The sequence below is a fragment of the Leucopleurus acutus genome (genome assembly GCF_964270905.1).
Source record: "Leucopleurus acutus genome assembly, chromosome: 9".
Taxonomy (NCBI): Eukaryota; Metazoa; Chordata; class Mammalia; order Artiodactyla; family Delphinidae; genus Leucopleurus; species Leucopleurus acutus.
This window is the reverse complement of record NC_139144.1, coordinates 96,497,924-96,519,451: the sequence shown is the minus strand read 5'-3', so window position 1 is coordinate 96,519,451 and position 21,528 is coordinate 96,497,924. Positions and strand designations below refer to the sequence as shown.

The following is a 21,528-nucleotide window of genomic DNA, read 5'->3' as shown; positions in this document are numbered from 1 at the left end:
CAGAGGTTTAAGTCTCTACTTTCATTCATTTGCTTAGTTGACAAATATTTGTCGAGCACTCGTTATGCAAGGCACTAGGGTCTGAAGATTGACCTGACTGCTGGTGAGCTGGAACACACGCTTAAATGAAGATTGGAAAAGGCGCTAGGTTTAGGGTTTGGACATTTTGGTCTTCTGTTTATACAGAAAATCGATTGGGATGCAGATTATGAGTTTATTTCTTCATATATATATACAGCTTGAGGGTATTAAACTAGGGAATTCGGGGCTGGGGGGAGGCTCACACAAAAGATCAGGAAAAGGAAGTCCCTTGGAAAAAAAAGGAAAGTCAGACTAAAGCTGATGGCTTTGGAAATGGAAGGATTTTTTAAGAGTTCCCCATTTTATATTTAGAAGTAACATTTTGAATGCCTCACCCCTTGGGGTAAATCTGGTGGTTAAGTAATCAGAGGAGGTGGGAAAAAGAAATAGGAGTAGCCACTAAAATAATGAGAAGAATGAAGTGAGGAGAGAGACTTGTTCAGACACCCAATTCCTCCAAGGTTCAGGAAGGCCTGGGGTTTGCCTGCCCTCAGAAGGACACTAAGCGTTACCCGGGGGGTGTTTATGAAGAGTGATATCTGTGTACCAGACACGCAATGATGATTTAACGCCCCTTCCCAAGGAGATCATCAATGACTGCCCAAGGCTGCTGCTTCCAGACAAAAATCTATGACACAACAATAAAAGAATCTATGCAGCATTTTACCCTGAAGAATGGAGACTGCTTTCACCTTGGCTATATTTATCAACCTCTCCCCCACCCCTCAAGGGCAAGTAAGTGACCGTCGTCCACCACTCTCTGTAGAGACTAAGTCACTGAAACGGATGGGGAGCCCCAAGCAGGGTCCAGGAAGGCCAGGGCCAGGCACTATCCAGCTCATTCAAGGGCACACCGACTGGGTGCTACACACACTACTCCAGGCCGGACACCAAAGCTTCAGCGGATCAGGCCACGTCCCAAGCGCAAACAACGCGGGCAGCCGGGGCTCCCCGCTTCTGCTTCACTCCCGGGACGGCGGAAGCTCTGAACACACATCCAGGGTTATGCAACACCTATCTGTCACGGTCCATATGGCCAGGGACTTTCAAAATCATGCTGGCGTATAACAGTTCACGGTGGCAGTCATCCCACGGAATCCTAGGTGAGAAGGCGCAGGTGGACAGCTCCAAGTGGCTCCGCGCCCATGTCACCGCACTTTTCCTATCCCCGGGCGCGCAGATGCATCCGTGAAGTCTCAAACCAGGCACGCAGTTCAGCGAAGCCCGTAGGGAGAACGCGTTCTCGGGCAGGATCGCAACTCCGCCGAGCTGGGTGGGAGGGCGGCGGGCGCGGCGCGGGGCGGGGCGGGGCGGGGCGGGGCGGGGCGGGGCGGGGCGGCCGGGGCAGGTGAGGGCCTGGGGCTGCGGAGGCGCAGCGTGAGCGCGGAGGCCCGGCCGGCCGGCCGCCCGCCCTCCGGCGAGAGGAGTTCCCGCAGCCCGCCCCTGCGCCCGCCCCTCGCCGCCCGCGGCTCCTCCTTGCCGCCGCGCCGCGCCGCGCCTCGCCTCACCTCGCCATGGTGGAGCGGGGAGACGCGGCGCCGCTGCTGCGTTGGGCCGAGGGCCCCGCCGTCTCCCCGCCGCTGGCCCCGGACCAGCAGGCTGGAGTCCGGGGCTGGGGCGGCGGCGGGGGCGGCCGGGCGGCCGCGGAGCCGCCGAGGAGGCGGGAGTCCGAGGAGCTGGGTCCCTCCCAGGTGCTGCTGCAGCCCGGGCGTCTGGAGCTGGGCGACGTGGAGGAGGACCAGGTGGTGGCCGTGTTCGTGGTTACCTTCGACCCCCGCTCGGGTGAGAGCCGCTCCGAGACCGCGGGCGGGGAGAGGGTCGCCGCCCACTGGGCTTCGGGGGCGGCGGGGGAGGGGCTCGCTGCGCGCGCACCCGCACACGTGCAACCCCCTCCGCGCCGACCTGGCTGCCTTGGGCGAGCCCGGTGCCCCCGGGAGGTCGGGGCGTGGGGCTTTGTTCCTTGCGCCTCTGACCCCGTCTCCGTTGCGTCCCGCTGCCTCTCAGCGGATCCCCAGCCCGCGCGCCCGTCCCCACAGTCGTGTTTGCGCTTCTCCGGTGACAGAGGATCTCGTTTGCGGCCACAGGCACGCCGGCTTTTGTTTTGGTTTCGGGCTCGGTTAAAAGGTTGCTCCCTTGAAGAGGAGGAACGCCCCCCAGGTGAATTCCGTCCGAAACTGAGCGTCCTCAGCTTCCGTGTTCTCTGCTTCCCGCCCTTGCTCCCCATCCCTCCCTGCACGGTAACTTTGTGAGCGGCCAAGTTCACTCCCTCTGACGGTATTATTTTGAGGAATTGATGCCTGGAGCATTAAGGGGTGGCACTGAGGGATTAAGCTGGAGACCGATGAAAAGAGAAGCCTCCTCAGGTAGGCTTTACCCTGACCATCCAGTAAGGAAGTGTGCATTTTACTGGTGAGAGAATTCATGGGGTTCAAAAGTGAATGAGTAAATACCTCCCTCCGAGAGCCTTAGGTGGTCGGGGAAGGACCCTGCTCTCAGGATTGGTGGGATGAGAGCTGTAGTCTTGGTTCTAGGGTTTAAGAAAGCCCAGGTGTGTCTTTCTATCGTAACTCCACTGAGGTTGCTGGAATGTGGAGTGTCTATTAGGGGGAAAAAAACAGAACAGTTTCTTTCCGGAGTTCCCTTCCTGGTCTGGCAAGGATGAGGTGTGGAAGCCATTCTGAAAAACTTGATACTGTGCGCTGGAGTGGGAGGAAAAAGGGTGAGGGTCTTGGGATGGCAGAAGATACAATCCAGGGAGGATTATAAACCAGCAAGACCCAGGAAGAAGTAGGAACAGCTGTGGGGAGACTAGGCCTTTCTGACTCCTGCCTATTCCTTGGCCCCATCCCAGTGGGTTTCAAACATTTTTGACTGTGACCCACCATATGAAATTCATTTTACATACCAATCAGTGTGCTCACATACGTAACTGAAACAGAAGTTTCATGAAATGGTATTAACCCCTTTTACGTGTAGTGCATACTGGCATTTTCTATTTTTCTTTTTTTTAATGCTCATCACATAGGCTGGTTGACTCATGTATGGTTGGGACTCCCAGACAGAAAACCTGTTCTCTTTTTGACCAGAGTAACCTTTATTGCTAGACAAAAACAGATACTACTTTGTAACTAATAATATTCCTTATGCCCTACCCCATCACCTACATACAGTAAATAGATGTGAGCATGAGATTCATTCTGGAAAGTGTTTAAGAGTAACTAGAAGAAATGGAGAGAAAGCGCTAACAGGGTCTGATTTAGCAGTGGTCGCTCTGGCGGTAGAGCCTAGAGAGGGGAAGAGGAGAAGAAAAAAAAAAAATCCTACGCTAACCACAGATGGAGTTAATAACATTGAAAAGCACCACAGAATTGGAACCCTCCCCCTGCCTTGTCAATCACAGCTGGTGAGCATGATTTTGTGGGTATGTGTATATGGAGTATTTGTGTGTAGGTGTGATGTGCACACACGCACAAGTATGTATTTGTAATGGTTTTCAGATTAAGGTTATTGTGGAAAGAAGGGATTTAACTGACACTTGGACACTTGCTTTGTGCAGGCGTTTTACTGTAATGGTTTTTCTTTTTTTTTTTTAATTTGTATTTATTTTTGGCTGCGTTGGGTTTTCGTTGCTGCACACAGGCTTTCTCTAGTTGCGGCGAGCAGGGGGATACTCTTCGATGCGGTGCGCAGGCTTCTCATTGTGTTGGCCTCTCTTTGTTGCAGAGCACAGGCCCTAGGCACGCGGGCCTCAGTACTGTGGCATGCGGGCTCAGCACTTGTAGCTCGCAGGCTCTAGAGCACAGGCTCAGCAGTTGTGGCGCACGGGCCCAGTTGCTCCGTGGCATGTGGGATCTTCCCGGACCAGGGCTCGAACCCGTGTCCCCTGCATTGGCAGGTGGATTCCCAACCACTGCGCCACCAGGGAAGTCCCCTATAATGGTTTTTCATCTAATTCTCATCTCCATTGTAATTTGATGATCGTTTATAACCAAGGATGATTAAGTAACTTGGAAATATTAACTAGCCAATAAATACTTGACTCCGAGTCTGGTTGTCTTTCTAGAATATAGCACTGCCTGAAACTCTGGCCCCTAACTTTTTATCCTACTGGGTGCAGAGAGGGGAGAGGCTGAGAAGGAGTGGGGGAGGGGAGAGAGTGTGTTTTTAACTTTGGTTGATGGTTTTGTTTTGTTTTTTTTGGAAAGCTGCTGTTTCCTGCCCATAACTCTCTTGTCATCTTCTCAGTCCCAATTGGCACTTTACTTCCTGTAAAAAATTGTGATAGTACCTACAGCAAGTAAAAATTACATGGTGCAGTATAATTCTAAGAGTAGAAGATGGAATGAATGAATGCTACTGGGGTTCCCAGGGCTGCAAAGGTCGACGCTAGGACAAGGGCCTCAGAGAGCCCGTGGAGTGTCCCTTGGGTGAAGGTTGAGGAAATCGCGGTCTGGAGAGGGGAGATGGAGGCCCTTGGATGCCCAGTGAGCGGGAGACGTCGCTGGGGCCAGACTTACGTCTCCCAGTTTTCATAGTTCAGTGTCTTCCTCATTCTGCTACGGAGGCAGGTCTGCTATGTGTTATTATTTAATCTTGGTCCACCAAGGCTTTTGCCTTCCTTAGCCCGTGATACCCAAAGTAGTAAAGTGAATACTGGCTTCTTTACCCAAATCAGAACATATCACAGAAGTTCTTCCATGGGAGAAACTGTCTAGAGTTTCTGCGCTTGCCTGTCTGCTCCCCATGTGTCTCCCAGCTGTGTCCTCAGTGTTCCCCAGGAGCTCCTCCCTTCTCCCCAAACCTCCCCAGTCACCTGCTGCCCAGGCCATGGGTATTTCATTCATCTTCCCACCTGGTATAGGGAACTGTTGGCACATGTGCCTGCGAGAGTACAAGAGGGGATGGGGGAGGAGAGAATCCACAGCCGTGGTTCATCTGTCCGGGTGTGCGTGGTCTGGGTGCTGAGAGAGGTGTGAGAGAGGAGTGGATTCTGGTTACGCACACACTCACACACTCTTGGGCAGGGATGTGCCCAGTGATCCTCAGACCGGTGAATGGGAATAAGAGTAATTCTCCTGTATTTTTGGATACTAATTTTGGGTTGGGCATCTGTAGAAAGAATCAGAGAAGAGGCTGGGGCCATAAAGAATGTTATTTTCATCAGAGTCACGGTTTGAAAATTATGGTTGTTGGATCTACCGATGTTGTGAGGTCTGTAGGGGCTTCAGGGTCAAGTGAGGCAGAGGCTCTCGCTCTCACACACACACACTCCTTCCCCTGTCTCTCTCTCACTCACTCCCTGACACACTCAGTCTTTATCTGGAGCAGGGAGTCCCTGGGATGGTGGTGGTGCTGGCCATGTGGGCTACAAAGCTGCTATTGAAACCAGGCCCAGATGGCGACTATGGGAGCCAAGTGGGAGAGGTTGGCAGCCAGAATCCTGCTTTTTCATTGTGTCCAACCCATTATTTAGAGCTTTGGGTTTTAATTTTGATTCTCTTCTTTGGGTCTCTGGTAAAATTTTCGTTCTTTTGTCCGCTTAATTAAGGGAAAAGTCACTGTCACACTTGGAAATCAGCCTGCTTCCCCCATCCCCTCTATGAAGGTGACATAGCTGTCTCACCATGTGACTGAGGGCTTGTGTGTGGGCCTGAGGTAGCTAGAGCTCTGGATCTGCAGCGTATGACACCTGTGAATCAGCCTCACTGGACTGTTTCTTTATAAGAGATTCACTTTCAACAGCTGCATTTTCCCCCGAGTTATTTTGTGAGTGTGTGGGGGAGATTCCTATGCTGTGCGTGTTTGTGTTGGGATGGCTGAGCAGAGGAAAACCTGCTGAGGTTGGTAAGATGTCTCTTTTTCCTTTGTTCTTCCTGATTAGGGATGAATTACCTGTTCCTCCCTCAACCTCTAGCCAGTGCCTAAATTACAGCTAAGCCCCTATTTAGTGCATCAAAATGCTTCTGTGTTCCCGTTAAATGAGCGTAGTATTTAAAATCACTCACATACGCTAATTTTAACCCCCATACATTCTGCATATAGTCGGCAGAATACAGGCATTTTCTTTTAAACAATGGCAGTGTGGAGGCACAGCGAGACAGGGCCAGGTGTAGCATCTGAGGCATAACTTGGAGGGCTGCCCAGGTCATCTGACTCATGCAATACTAAGTGGCTCCAGCCACTGGTGGGAAAGTGACAAAGCAGAATGAGAATGGAAAATTTGGAGCGCCATTTTGAGTCTCAAAGAGCAGTCCTACGAATGACCAGCTCAAAGAGGCCAAGAGAAGGCCGGTTCGAATGATTAACTGCCGCGTCCTTTCTCTGTAGTTTCTATCAGATGTCAGTGGAATACAACTGTGGTGAATTTCAGTAATTCCCACATTGGCAAACTCTTTCTCAGGCTGTTGGTGATTCACCTGCTTGTGGTTTTCAGGGAGAAGTCAATTGATCACCATCTGCAGGGACTTCTGTTTCTTCTCTTGAAAGTGGATGGAAACTAGAGTAGGAGTGGGAATCAAAACAACCACCAATTACTGAGTGCCCACCGTGGACCAGGAGCTAGCTAATCCTTTCAACAGTCTGCTCTGTAATGACGAGAAAAACAGAGGCACAGGGCAGTTAGGTCATATTAAGTCACAGAGCAGAGACGGGCAGAATTCCTGTGCTTCTTCCCACATCACACCACACCACTGCCTGGCGCAAAATGATATGGGGCCCGTGAAATGGAAAGTTTCTTCCATGTAAAATTAATGCATTGGAATTCAGCCATGGGTTGGCATATGGCTGACTTGAAATCACCAGGATTAATTTCTTCCTGCCTCAGGTTTCTTTATACTGACTGTTTCTTCCTTTGGATATACTCTCATCCTAGGTGGTGGTAAGACAATTCAAAACTATTTAAGACCCAGAGTTGTCGACTTTTCTGGCGTTAGAGTCTGAACCATATAAGCTTCTGAGGTTTCTTCCATCTCTGGGATTTGGGGGCCTCCTGCAGAAGTGGGGACCACAAGTACACCTGGATTCTTGCCTTTATTCAGGGCTTGTGTGTATGCCGATGGGCAGAGCTGATGGAAAGAGTAAAAATCAGCGCACATGTTGGAGAGGCAAGAGCTGGTACAGAGCTCCGCTCTTGAGGTCAGAGGAGCCGTAACAGGACCTTGAGCTGAGGCAGCCACTGCTTATGAAATCAAGGGCTCAGGAGGAAATTCTTGATTGGGAACCGCCCAACACGGAGGGAGAAAAGGAGGAAGGAAAGCCACGTATTTCCCACTAGACAGAGATTATTTTGGTTCAAGATCATTGCCTTCTCCATTTTAAATATTCTGAGATCAGCTTTCTTAACAGGCAGCAGCAGTAGCAGCTAATATCTATTCTCCCTGGAGAGATGGTGGTTGATGAAATCCAAATATGCTTGGGGGTGTGGTCATTTCACATTTCAACAGAAATAGAAGGCAGAGGCAGCCCTGTATGTAGATAGGACAGAGTACATCTCACCTAGCATTGGAGCTTGTGAAACATCAGCTCTGGGAGGCCCTGGCACACAGGGCCACGAGGTTCAGACCATCTCTGCATCTACAGCCAGGCTCAGCATTGCCCTGTGGCTTCCCTGGGTACCTGAGCCGCCAACTCAGTAATCTGTTAGCCCAAGTTCCTTTGCCTGAGCCCAGAATCTGGCACTGGGCTGCCAAGTTACGTTCCACCAATATTTACTGAATGTACACAAAGCAGATGGCCACGTTTGTTCCTCGTGCAGTCATGTCCATCCCTCCTAGAGGTTAGGCAGGGCCTGTGGGTACCTGTGATGGGCCTAAGGCAAGGGGGGACATGGAGATGGAAGGAGAGCAAGTCAGGAAATAAGACACTTGTCAGTGTTGACTCCTCTCTTTGATTGCCTACCCCTGGGATGAGCCCTTCTGTTCAATCTTGCCAGGCCCCACCTCCCTGGCTGGGTTCCTAAAGTGTGGTGAGGAAATTTAGAAAACCAAAATGTCTTTGAGTGTGAAGGCTGAGCCTGAGGTAGGCAGCATTCTGTGTGAGGTTTTCCTGGCCCTAAATGGCTCACGACAAGGATTGTTATTTCTGCCAAATCACTTTCCTTTAAGCCTCTTACAAGTTTCATATATAAACGGGTTTCTAATTTTTGAGACTAGTGTACTATTTCTGTTAAAGGATGACCTTTAGCCATCATGCTGTTTCATCCCCTTAAATATAACACATTGTCTCAATTATTTTTTGCTTTTGCAAAGTCCTTTATGCTTAGCTTATGGTTTTTTGCATCTCTGTTATTTCAGTTATGTTTCTTAGTTCATATGTTGAAATTTTTTAATTTAATTTTTTTTTATATTGGGGTATAGTTGATTTCCAGTGTTGTTAGTTTCAAGTGTACAGCAAAGTGATTCTGTTATACATATATCCATTACTTTTCAGACTCTTTTCCCATATATGTTATTACAGAATATTGAGTAGAGTTCACTGTGCTGTACAGTAGAGCCTTGTTGATTGTCTATTTATTTTGCGGTACGCGGGCCTCTCACTGTTGTGGCCTCTCCCGTTGCGGAGCACAGGCTCCGGACGCACAGGCTCAGCGGCCATGGCTCATGGGCCTAGCCGCTCTGGGGCACGAACCCGTGTCCCCTGCATCGGCAGGCGGACTCTCAACCACTGCGCCACCAGGGAAGCCTGATTGTCTATTTTATATATAGTAGTAATCCCAAACTCCTGATTTATCCCCCCCGCCCCGCACCTTCCCCCTCTGGTACCATAAATTTGTTTTCAAAGCTTGTGAATCTGTTTCTGTTTTGTAGATAAGTTCATTTGTGTCATATTTTAGATTCTACATATAAGTGATATGGTATGTGTCTTTCCCTTTTTGACTTAATTCACTTAGTATGATAATCTCTAGGTCCATCCATGTTGCTGCAAATGGCATTATTTCATTCTTTTTTATGACTGAATAATATTCCACTGCATATATTGATATGTACCACATCTTCTTTATCCATTCATCTGTCAGTGGACATTTAGGTTGCTTCCATGTCTTGGCTATTGTAAATAGTGCTGCAGTGAACATTGGGGTGCATGTATCTTTTTGAATTATGTTTTCCTCCAGATATATGCCCAGGAGTGGGATTGCTGGATCATATGGTAGTTTTTTAAGGAACCTCCAGATGGTTCTCCATAGTGGTTGTACCAATTTACCTTCCTACCAACAGTGTAGGAGGGTTGCCTTTTCTCCACACCCTGTCCAGCATGTATTGTTTGTAGACTTTTTGATGTTGGCCATTCTGACCGGTGTGAGATGATATCTCATTGCAGATTTGATTTGCATTTCTCTAATGATTAGCGATGTTGAGCATCTTTTCATGTGCCTATTGCCATCTGTATGTCTTCTTTGGAGAAATGCCTGTTAAGATCTTCTGCCCACTTTTTGATTGGGCTGTTTGCTTTTTTGATATTGAACTGTATGAGCTGTTTGTACATTTTGGAGATTAATCCCTTGTCAGTCACTTTGTTTGCAAATATGTTTTCCCATTCTATGGGTTGTCTTTTCATTTGGTTTATGGTTTCCTTTGCTGTGAAAAAGCTTTTAAGTTTCATTAGGTCCCATTTGTTTATTTTTGTTTTCATTAGGTGGAGCCAAAAAAATATTGCTGCAGTTTATGTCAAAGAGTGTTCTGCCTATGTTTTCCTCTAAGAGTTTTATAGTATCTGGTCTTACAAATATTTAGGTATTTAATCCATTTTGAGTTTATTTTTGTGTATGATGTTAGAGAATGTTCTAATTTCATTCTTTTACATGTAGCTGTCCAGTTTTCCCAGCACCACTTATTGAAGAGACTGTCTTTTCTCCACTGTATATTCTTGCCTCCTTTGTCCTAAATTAATTGACCATAGGTGCATGGGTTTATTTCTGGACTTTCTATCCTGTTCCATTGATCTATATTTCTGTTTTGTGCCAGTACCATACTGTTTTGATTAGTGTAGCTTTGTAGTATAGTTTGAAGTTAGGGCACCTGATTCCTTCAGCTCTGTTTTTCTTTCTCAAGATTGCTTTGGCTATTTGAGGTCTTTTATATTTCCATACAAATTGAAAATTCTTTTGTTCTAGTTCTGTGAAAAATGCCATTGGTAATTTGATAGGGATTGCATTGAATCTGTAGATTGCCTTGGTTAGTATAGGCATTTTGACAATATTGAGTCTTCCAATCCAAGAACATGGTATATCTTTGCATCTGTTTGTGTCATCTTTAATTTCTTTCATCAGCATCTCATAGTTTTCAGAGTACAGGTCTTTTGCCTCCTTAGATAGGTTTATTCCTAGGTATTTTATTTTTTTGATGCGATGGTAAGTGGGATTATTTCCTTAATTTCTCTTTCTGATTTTTTGCTGTTAGTGTATAGAAATGCAAGAGGTTTCTGTGTATTAATTTGTATCCTGCAACCTTACCAAATTCATTGATGAGCTCTAGTAGTTTTCTGGTAGCACCTTTAGGATTTTCTATGTGTAGTATCATATCATCTGCAAACAGTGTCAGTTTTACTTCTTTTCCAGTTTGGATTCCTTTTATTTCTTCTTCTTCTCTGTTTGCCATGGCTAGGATTTCCAAAACTATGTTGCATAAAAGTGGTGAGAGTGGACATCCTTATCTTGTTCTTGATCTTAGAGGAAATGCTTTCAGCTTTTCACTGTTGAATATGATGTTAGCTGTGGGTTCGTCATATATGGCCTTTATTATGTTGAGGTAGGTTCCCTCTGTGCCTACTTTTTCTGCAGAGTTTTTATCATAAATGGGTGTTGAATTTTGTCCAAAGCTTTTCCTGCATCTATTGAGATGATCATATAGTTTTTATTCTTCAATTTGTTAACAGGGTGTATCTACTGATTAATTTGCAGATACTGAAAAATCCTTGCACCCCTGGGAAAAATCCCACTTGATCATGGTGTATGATCCTTTTAATGTATTGTTGGATTCGGTTTGCTAGTAGTTTGTTGAGGATTTTTGCGTCTATGTTCATCAGTGATGTTGGCCTGTAATTTTCTTTTTTTGTGATATCGTTGTCTTCTTCTGGTACCAGGGTGATGGTGGCCCCATAGAATGAGTTTAGGAGTGTTCCTTCCTCTGCAGTTTTTTGGAAGAGTTTCAGAACGATAGGTGTTAACTCTTCTCTAAATGTCTGATAGAAGAATTCACCTGTGAAGCCATCTGGTCTTGGACTTTTGTTTGTTGGAATTTTTTAAATCACAGTTTCAATTTCAGTACTTGGTGATTGGTCTGTTCATATTTTCTATTTCTTCCTGGTTTGGTCTTGGAAGACTGTACCTTTCTAAGAATTTGTTCATTTCTTCCAGATTTTCCATTTTATTGGCATATAGTTGCTTGTAGTAGTCTCTTATGACTCTCTTTCTGTGGTGTCAGTTGTAACTTCTTTTTCATTTCTCATTTTATTGATTTGAGCCCCTTCCCTTTTTTTCTTGATGAGTCTGGCTAAAGGTTTATCAATTTTGTTTATCTTTTCAAAGAACCAGCTCTTCGGTTCATTGATCTTTTCTGTTTTCTTTGTCTGTTTCATTTATTTCTGCTTTGATCTTTATGATTTTTTTCCTTCTACTAACTTTGGGTTTTGTTTGTTCTTCTTTCTCTAGTTGCTTTAGGTGCAAGTTTAGGTTGTTTGAGATTTTTCTTGTTTCCTGAGGTAAGATTGCATTGCTGTAAACTTCCCTCTTAGAGCTGCTTTTGCTGCCTCCCGTAGGTTTTATATCTTCATGCTTTCATTTTCATTTGTCCCTAGATATTTTTTAATTTCCTCTTTGATTTCTTCATTGATGCATTGGTTTGTTGTAACATATTGTTTAGCCTCCACGTGTATGTGTTTTTGCAATTTTTTCTTGTAGTTGATTTCTTTTTTTTTTTTTTTTTTTGCGGTACGCGGGCCTCACACTGTTGTGGCCTCTCCCGTTGCGGAGCACAGGCTCTGGACGCGCAGGCTCAGCGGCCATGGTTCACGGGCCTAGCCGCTCCGCGGCATGTGGGATCTTCCTGGACCAGGGCACGAACCTGTGCCCCCTGCATCGGCAGGCGGACTCTCAACCGCTGCGCCACCAGGGAAGCCCTGATTTCTAATCTCATAGCATTGTGGTTGGAGAAGATGCTTGGTATGATTTCAGTTTTCTTTAATTTACTGAGGTTTGCTTTGTGGCCCAGCATCTGATCTGTCCTGGAGAATGTTTCATGTGCACTTGAGAAGAATGTGTATTCTGCTGCTTTTGGATGGAATGTCCTATACATATAAATTAAGTCCATCTGGTCTAATGTGTCATTTAAGGCCTGTGTTTCCTTATTGATTTTCTGTCTGGGTGATCTGTCCATTGATGTAAGTGGAGTGTTAAAGTCCCCCACTATTACTGTTTTACTGTCAGTTTCTCCTTGTATGGCTGTTAGCATTCTCCTTAATATATAAGGAGCTCCCATGTTGGGTGCATATATATTTATGATTGTTATGTCTTCTCCTTGGATTGATCCCTTGATCATTATGTAGTGTCCTTCTTTGTCTCTTGTAACAATTTTTATTTTAAAGTCTACTTTGTCTGATAAAAGTATTGCTACTCCAGCTTTCTTTTGATTTCCATTCACATAGAATCCCCTCACTTTCAGTCTGTATGTGTCCCTAGATCTGAAGTGGGTCTCTTGTAGACAGCATATATACAGGTCTTGTTTTTGTATCCACTCAGCTAATCAGTGTCTTTTGGTTGGAGCATTTAATCTATTTACGTTTAAGGTAATTATCAATATGTATGTTCTTATTGCTGTTTTGTTAATTGTTTATTTGGCTGTGTTGGGTCTTAGTTGCGGCATGTGGGATCTTCGTTGTGGCACGTGGGATCTTTTGTTGCAGCATGTGGGTTCTTCGTTGCAGCATGCAGGCTTCTCTGTAGTTGTGGTGCGCGGGCTCAGTAGTTGCAGCGCGCAGGCTCTCTAGTTGTGGCATGCGGGCTCCAGAGTGTGCGGGTCAGTAGTTGTGGCGCGAGGGCTCCAGAGTGCATGGGCTTAGTAGTCGCAACACATGAGCTCTCTAGTTGTGGCGCACAGGCTCTAGAGTGCATGGGCTTAGTTGCCCTGTGGCATGAGGAATCTTAGTTCCCCTACCAGGGATCGAACCCACATCCCCTGTATTGGAAGGTGGATTCTTAACCACTGGACCACCAGGGAAGTCCTGCCATTTTGTTAATTGTTTAGGATTTGTTTTTGTAGGTCTTTTTTCTTCCCTTCCTCTTTTGATCTCTTCTCTTATGATTTGATGACTATCGTTAGAGTTGTTTTTGGATTGATTTTTCTTTTTTGTGTGTGTATATATTATAGATTTTTGGTTTGTGGTTACCATGAGGTTTTGATATAGCAGTCTATATATATATATGTAAATATGCATATAAATATATATAAATATATATATATCTCTCTCCAAGATTGTTTTAAGTCTCTGGTCTCTTAATTTCAAATGCATTTCGAATATCCTGCATTTGTACTCACCTCTTTTCACAATTGCTGGTTTTCATACCATATTTGTGGATTTCTTATCTTTACTGTATGTTTGCCTTTACCATTTGTAATTTTCTTTTTTCTTATTTCATGAGCTTTCCCATTTGTAATTTTCTTATTTCTAGTTGTGGCTTTTTCTTTTCTGCCTAGAGAAGTTTGTTGAGCATTTTTTGTAAAGCTGATTTGGTGGTGCTGAATTCTCTGAGCTTCTGCTTGTCTGTAAAGCTTTTGATTTCTCTGTTGAATCTGAACAAGAGCCTTGCTGGGTAGAGTATACTTGGTTGTAGGTTTTTCCTTTTCACACTTTAAATATATCAGGCCACTCCCTTCCGGCCTGCAGTTTCTGCTGAAAAATCAGCTAATAATCGTATGGGGGTTCCCTTTCTCTGAGGTAAGATTGCATGGCTGTAAACTTCCCTCTTAGAGCTGCTTTTGCTGCCTCCCGTAGGTTTTATATCTTCATGCTTTCATTTTCATTTGTCCCTAGGTATTTTTTAATTTCCTCTTTGATTTTGTCATTGATCCATTGGTTTGTTGTAGCATATTGTTTAGCCTCCACGTGTTTAGCCTCCTCTGCGCTTCCTGGACTTGAGTGTTTCCTTTCCCATGTTCGGGAAATTTTCGGCTATTATCTCCTCAAATATTTTCTCAGACCCTTTCTTTCTGTCTTCTTCTGGGACCCCTATAATGCAAATGTTGGTGTGATGAACATCGTCTTAGAGGTCTCTTAGATTGTCCTCATTTCTTTTCATTCTTTTATCTTTATTCTGTTCCACGGCAGTGATTTCCACCATTCTTTCTTCCAGCTCACTTATTCGTTCTTCTGCCTCATTTATTCTGCTGTTGATTCTGTCTAGTGTATGTCTCATTTCAGTTATTGTATTGTTCATCTCTGTTTGTTTGTTCTTTAAATCTTTTAGCTCTTTGTTAAACACTGCTTGTGTCTTCTTGGTCAGTGCCTCCATTCTTTTTTCCAAGATCTTGGATCATCTTTACTATCATTACTCTGAATTCTTTTTCAGGCAGATTGCCTATCTCCACGTCACTTAGTTGTTCTTCTGGGGTTTTATCTTGTTCCTTCATCTGGAGCATATTCCTCTGCCATCTCGTTTTGTCTAACTTTCTGTGTTTGTGGTCTCCGTTTCTCAGGCTGCAGGTTTGTAGTTCCTCTTGCTTCTGGTGTCTACTCCCGTTAGGTGAGGTTGGTTCAGGGGCTTGTGCAGGCTCCCAGGTGGGAGGCACTGGTGCCTGCCCACTGGTGGATGGAGCTGGGTCTTGCCTCTCTGGTGGGCAGGGCCATGTCGAGGGGTGTGTTTAGAGGTGGCTGTGCACTCAGGATGACTTTAGGCAACCTGTCTGCTGTTGGGTGGGGCCAGGTCTTGGTACCAAAATGGTGACTTCTGGGAGAGCTCATGCCAATGAATATTCCCTGGGGCCTCTTCCACCAGTGTCCTTGCCCCCACAGTGAGCCACAGCCGACCCCTGCATCCCCAGGAGATCCTCCACGACCCACAGGTAGGTCTAGCCCAGGCTCCTGTGGAGTCACTGCTTTGCCCTGGGTCCCAGTGCACATGAAACCTTGTGTGCACGCTCCAGGAGTGGAGTCTCTGTTTCCCCTAGTCCTGTTTAGCTCCTGCACTCAAGCCCTGCTGGCCTTCAAAGCCAAATGCTCTGGGAGCTCCTCCTCCCAGTGCCAGACCCCCAGGCTGGGGAACCTGACATGGAGCTCAGAAGTCTCACTCCTGTGGGAGAACCTCTGCGATACAATTATTTTCCAATTTGTGGGTCACCCACCTGGTGGTATGGGTTTTGATTATATCATGAAAACACCCCTCCTACTGTCTCATTGTGGCTTCTTTGTCTTTGGATGTAGAATACATTTTCGGTAGTTTCCAGTCTTCTTTGTTGATGGTTGTTCAGCAGTTAGTTGTGATTTTGGTGTTTTCGTGAGAGGAGGTAAGCTCAAGTCCTTCTATTCTGCCATCTTGTCTCCCTCTCATATGTTGAAATTTTTTAAACCTCAGAAAAGTTGAAAGAATAGTACAGTGAAAATCTGTATATCCCTGACTTAGATATATGTGTCACTCTGCATTTGTTGAGATATATGTGTCACTCCGCATTTGTTGACATTTTGCCATATTTGCTTTATCTAAAGTCAGTTCCACAATAATGTGAAATACGCATTCCTAAAAACCACTGTGCTAAGCAAATCATGCAGTAAAAATCACAGGGCTTGTGGGGAAGATGGGGTGAGGGGCACAACACTCAAAAACTTTGTCAGTGACACATTAAAGAAAGATAGGAACATAATAAAAGTGGTAGGATGGTTGTACATATGTTAAATAATTAAGAAATACATCAATACTCAAAATACGGCAATCTACCTTAAAAAAGACCTGCAGTTTGCATACGAAGGTGGGTGTTGGAAGGGTTGAGCTTGTGAATTATAATGAAGCAGAGGAAGAGGGCTTTGTGAAATTGGATGGAAAGTTGTGACACTAGAGGAGATAAGTGTGGCTCAGAATACACATGGTGAACCGAGGTAGCAGGCAGATGTTTGAGTGTTGTGTGGGGGTGCGTTTTGTGTAGTGCTACAGCTGGGTGCAGTTTTCTGTGTTCACATTTTGAACCTTGAGATCAAAACCACATATCAGCAAACATGAAATTCCCTATGAATTGTTACATTATCGATTGCTTTGGAACAAATTCGGCCAGCATTATAGCAGAGCTGAGGATGTATAAATATACTTTTTTTTTCTGAACTATTTGAAAGTAACTTTCAGACATCATGACATTGCATTTCTAAATACTTCAGTTTAAATCTCCTAAGAATAAGGCCGTTTTCCTACATAGCCACAATATCATTACTACCCCTAGGATAATTAACCTAGGTTAATTAATTTATTACCTTTCTTAATTAATAAATTTTATTTTATTTTTAACAATTGTAGGTTTACAGGAAGACTGAGCAGAAAGTACAGAGTTTCCATGTACCCTCTTCCCCTACCTGCCCGCCTGGCCCCCCCATTACCTCTATTATTGACATCGTGCATTAGCGTGGTATATTTGTTGTAATTGATGAACCAGTATTTATACATTATTGTTATCTGAAGTTCATAGTTTACATAAGGGTTCACTCTTCGTGTTGTACGTTCTCTGGGTTTTGAAAATGCACGATGTTAGGTGCCCACCATAACAGTATCATGCAGAATAGTTTTACTGCCCTAAAAATCCTCTGTGCTCTGCTTGTTCATCCCTGCTTACCGCCTGACCTTTTCTACTATCTATAGTTTTTCCTTTCCAAAATGTCACATCGTTGGGATTTTGCAGAATACAGCTTTTTTAGACTGGCTTCTTTCCCTTAGCAACATGCATTTAAGTTTCCTCCATGATTTTTCGTGGCTTGGTGGCTCATTTCTTTTTATTGCTGACTAGTAGTTTGTTATATGGATATCCCACAGGTTTTTTTATCCATTCACCTTTTTGAAGAACATCTTGGTTGCTTCCAGTTTTTGGCAGTTATATTAACAAAGCTGCTATAAACATTAACGTGCAGGCTTTTGTGTGGACCTAAGTTTTCAGCTCATTGGATAAATATACAAAGGAGCATGATTGCTGGATCACGTGGCAGGAATGTGTTTAGTTTTGTAAGCAGCTGCCCAACTGTCCTCCAAAGCGGCTGCACCGTTTCGCACTCCCACCAGCAGTGGATGAGGCTTCCTGTTGCTCCACATCCTTGTCAGCATCTGGTGTTTTCAGCGTTTTGGATTTTGACCATTCTGATAGGTGTGTAGTAGGATCTCGTTGTTTTAATTGACAGTTCCTTGATGATATGTGATATTGAGCATGTTTTCCTATGCACGTTTACCGTCTGTGTGTCTTCTTTGGTGAGATATCTGTTCAGATCTTTTGTCCATTTTTTAAATTGAGTTGTTTTCTTTTTTTTTTTTTTGCGGTACGCGGGCCTCTCACTGCTGTGGCCTCTCCCGTTGCGGAGCACAGGCTCCGGACGCGCAGGCCCGGCGGCCACGGCTCACAGGCCCAGCCGCTCCGTGGCATGTGGGATCCTCCCGGACCGGGGCACGAACCCGTGTCCCCTGCATCGGCAGGCGGACTCTCAACCACTGCGCCACCAGGGAAGCCCGAGTTGTTTTCTTAATGTTGAGTTTTAAGAGTTCTTATTTTGGATATAAGCCTTTATCGGATATGTTTTTGCAAATATTTTGCCCCATATTAGCTTGTCTTTTTATTCTCTTAATGGTCTCTTTCACAGGTCAGAAGTTTTTAATTTTAATGAAGTATAACTTACCAATTTTTTCCTCATGGATGATTCTTTTGGTGTTGTATCTAAAAACTCGTTGCTAAACTCAAAGTCACCTAGATTTTCTCCCGTGTTATCTTCTAGAAGTTTTATAATTTTGCATTTTACATTTAAGTATACTATTCATATTGAGTTAATTTTTGTGCAAAGTGTAAGGTCTGTGCCTAGATTCATTTTTTTCCGTATGGATATCCAGTTGTTCTAACACCACTGTTGAAAAGACTATCTTTTTTCCCATTGTATTACCTTAGCTCCTTTGGCAAAGACTGTATTTGCGTGGGTCTGTTACTGGGCTCTCTAGTCTGTTCCATTGATCTATTTGTCTCATCTTGTGCCAGTACCATACTGTCTTGATTACTTTATAGTGAGTCTTAGAATCAGGCAGTATTAGTTCTCTTCAGTATTGTATTGGCTAACTTCGGCCTTTTGCCTTTCCATGTAAACTTTAGAATTAACTTGTCAGTATCCACAAATAGCTTATTGGGATTTTCATTGAGATTGCATTGAATCCATAGCATTAGCAAATGTGAAATTCCCTATGTGCACATTGTTCTTAATATATCAATTGTGTTGGCACAAATTCAACAAGCGTTGTACTAGAATTGACTGAATACAGATAAAAACTTTTTCCTCAGCCATTTGAAAGTAAATGCAGGGCTTCCTTGGTGGCGCAATGGTTAAGGACCCGCCTGCCAATGCAGGGGACACGGGTTCGAGCCCTGGTCTGGGAAGATCCCACATGCCGCGGAGCACCTAAGCCCATGCACCACAACTACTGAGCCTGCGCTCTAGAGCCCGCGTGCCACAACTACTGAAGCCTGTGCTCCTAGAGCCCTTGCTCCGCAACAAGAGAAGCCACCACAATGAGAAGCCCGCACACCACAACGAAGAGCAGCCCCCGCTCACCGCAACTAGAGAAAGCCTGCGCACAGCAACAAAGACCCAACGCAACCCAAAATAAAAAATAGTAAATAAAATAAGTTAATTAAAAAAAAAAGGAAGTAAATGCAGACGTGACTTCACTCCTAAATACTTGAGTATAAACCTCCTAAGAAGAAGGACATTTTTCTACATAACCACAATATCATTACTACTGGCTTTTTTTTTTTTAATTTATTTATTTATTTTTGGCTGTGTTGGGTCTTCATTTCTGTGCGAGGGCTTTCTCCAGTTGCGGCGAGTGGGGGCCACTCTTCATCGCGGTGCGCGGGCCTCTCACTGTCACGGCCTCTCCCGTTGCGGAGCACAGGCTCCAGACGCGCAGACTCAGTAGTTGTGGTGCACGGGCCTAGCCGCTCCGCGGCATGTGGGATCTTCTCGGACCGGGGCACGAACCCATGTCCCCCGCATTGGCAGGCGGACTCCCAACCACTGCGCCACCAGGGAAGCCCACTACTAGCTTTTTAAAAACATGCATATCCTCTATAAAGCTGGGTTTTTGCTTTGTTTTTGTTTTTAATGTCCATCCTGTCTTGTGCTAAGCACTGTGCTATGTTGGGATGTAAAGATAAACAATCAGAGTTCCTGCCTTTAAGAAGTCCAGTCTCCTGGGGAGACAGACATCTAAGACAATGATTGTGTTAGGCTGGGATGAGGGCCATAGTAGCTTTATCTACTTTCCTTTAATTCAACGAGTGTGTCAGCAGAAATGTTCTTCCTGTGGGATAAAGAACTGTTCCCAGAGTGGTGTTCTGGAGTCCATGCTCCATGCTGTGATTCACCAGCCTGACCCTGATGGACCTTTCTTCCCGACCTAGAGGGGTTTGCATCCATCTAGAAGTGAAGGATGTAACTAACAGGGTGTCATTCACTTCGTCTGATTCTTTCAGTTCCTATACAATGAGGATTGGCCAGGCACAGAGGAATAAGAGAGAAGCTTTGAGGACCAGGCTGAGGAATTGGGGGCTTTATTCTTCAGATCAGCTGTATTAAGTAAGAAGACGTATGTTTGGCCATGAATACCAAAGACCCAAATTAGCAGTGACTTAATCAAGATAAGAGTTTAGTTTTCACTTAACAGTCAGGAGATAGCCGGTCCAGGGCTGGAATGCCGGTTCATACCCATGGGGTCATCCAAGGACCTAGACTCAAGTTGGCTCTCGCTCCATCATCCCCTCCTTGATATGTGGGCTGGTGCCCTCACCTGTATGATTCAAGATGGCTTGTCACCACATCCATATGCCAGGCAGCAGGATGGAAGAAGGGACTACATACTCCTTCCCTTTAAGGCACATTTTGGAAAGACACACCTCACTTCTGCCTATATCCCACTGGCCAGAATTTACTTGTGTGGCCATACCTATTTGCAAGAAGGTACAGAGGAACATAGTCATCATTTGGAAGGCCATATGCCAGGCTAAGAATAGGAGGTCCTATTCCCTATAAGAAAGGAAGAGTGGTATGTACTAAGGGTCAACTTGCAGCCCCTAATATACTGCTATTTCTTTAAAAAAAAAAAAAAGAAAAGCCTTCTATAAAATTTGGCCCTTGAGATGCTCCTTAAAAATAGGTCTGTTGGCCAGATAATTTTGGAAACATTTAGCATGGTCTTGATCTCACAGAGATTCGTAATGTAGAGAAACATTGGAGGCTCTGAGAAGTTCTGCAGTAAAGGAACTTGTCTGTCTTTGTTTAACCTAAACAAAGATTGTTTGGCCAAAATCCCTTTTTACAAATTTTGTGTTTTGCAGAAGCCCTAGTCACCTAAGCTTTGGGGATCATTAAAGTTTCCTTAGTTTGCAGTGATGCAAACATTTTTACAGCTGTTCCACTCCTAGGGATGTAGTCAACAGAAATGTGTGCATATTGTGTCAGTCAAAGTCAAGGTTTAATCAAAGAAACAGAACCACTGGGAGATAAATAAAGGGATTTATTGCAGGGATTTGATCTTGTGCAATTGTGGGAGCTGGTTAGAAAGTCTGTGTAAAGCTGTCGCCTTGTGTCTGATGGTGGAGCTTGAAGTCTCTTGAGCGGACAGTTAGGAAGCAGAGAGTAAAGTTGAGAAGAAGGAGAACAAGCTGGAACTCATGAGGGTGGGTGGGAGCCCAGGTCAGCGTGTCACTGCCTCCTGTTCTAATGACGTGGTGCCCTGACCTGATGAAGCTGGTGCCTTTCATTATGGAACTAAGCACACGCCTGGGGTGGGAGTCCGAGAAGCTGACGGAGGATCCAGGGAAGGTGGATCCATTGGCAGCAGACCTGGCAGCCACCCCCCAAGTGTGATGAGCCTGCAAGATAAGCAGCAACGCCCATGAGTTACCTGATGCCCTCACACTGGCCTTCCAACATAAACACAACGTGGCTACTGCTTCACTTCGCCTCCCCAGTCTCAGACGCAAATGGGAATTCTGAGAAATGTGAATCAGCCCAGCCGGGTCATGAGTTACAGAGCTACCGCACGTGTAGTCACCAGATGACAGGTATGGAATCGTTCACAGCAGTGCTCTTTGGGATAGCTTCAAATAAGAAGTAAGCTAAATGTGCACCAACAGTTAAATAGGTGAGTAAGCTGTGTTACATGCATAGGATGGAAGTAGTAAATGAAGAAATGATGCTACATGCATCAACATGGATGAATCTTGCCAAAAAAAA

General features: G+C 45.0%; 1 protein-coding gene across 1 annotated transcript in view; it reads left to right on the top strand.

Annotated features, from left to right (window-relative positions):
• Positions 1 to 1,595: 1,595 nt before the first annotated feature.
• Positions 1,596 to 21,528, top strand: part of DENND11 (DENN domain containing 11) — a gene marked incomplete at its 5' end in the record, with an annotated part of 44,789 nt that continues 24,856 nt past the window's right edge. The window contains one exon of the mRNA XM_082847011.1: positions 1,596 to 1,863. Within this exon, the coding sequence (XP_082703137.1) occupies positions 1,596 to 1,863 (268 nt within the window). The remainder of the gene's footprint in view (positions 1,864 to 21,528) is intronic.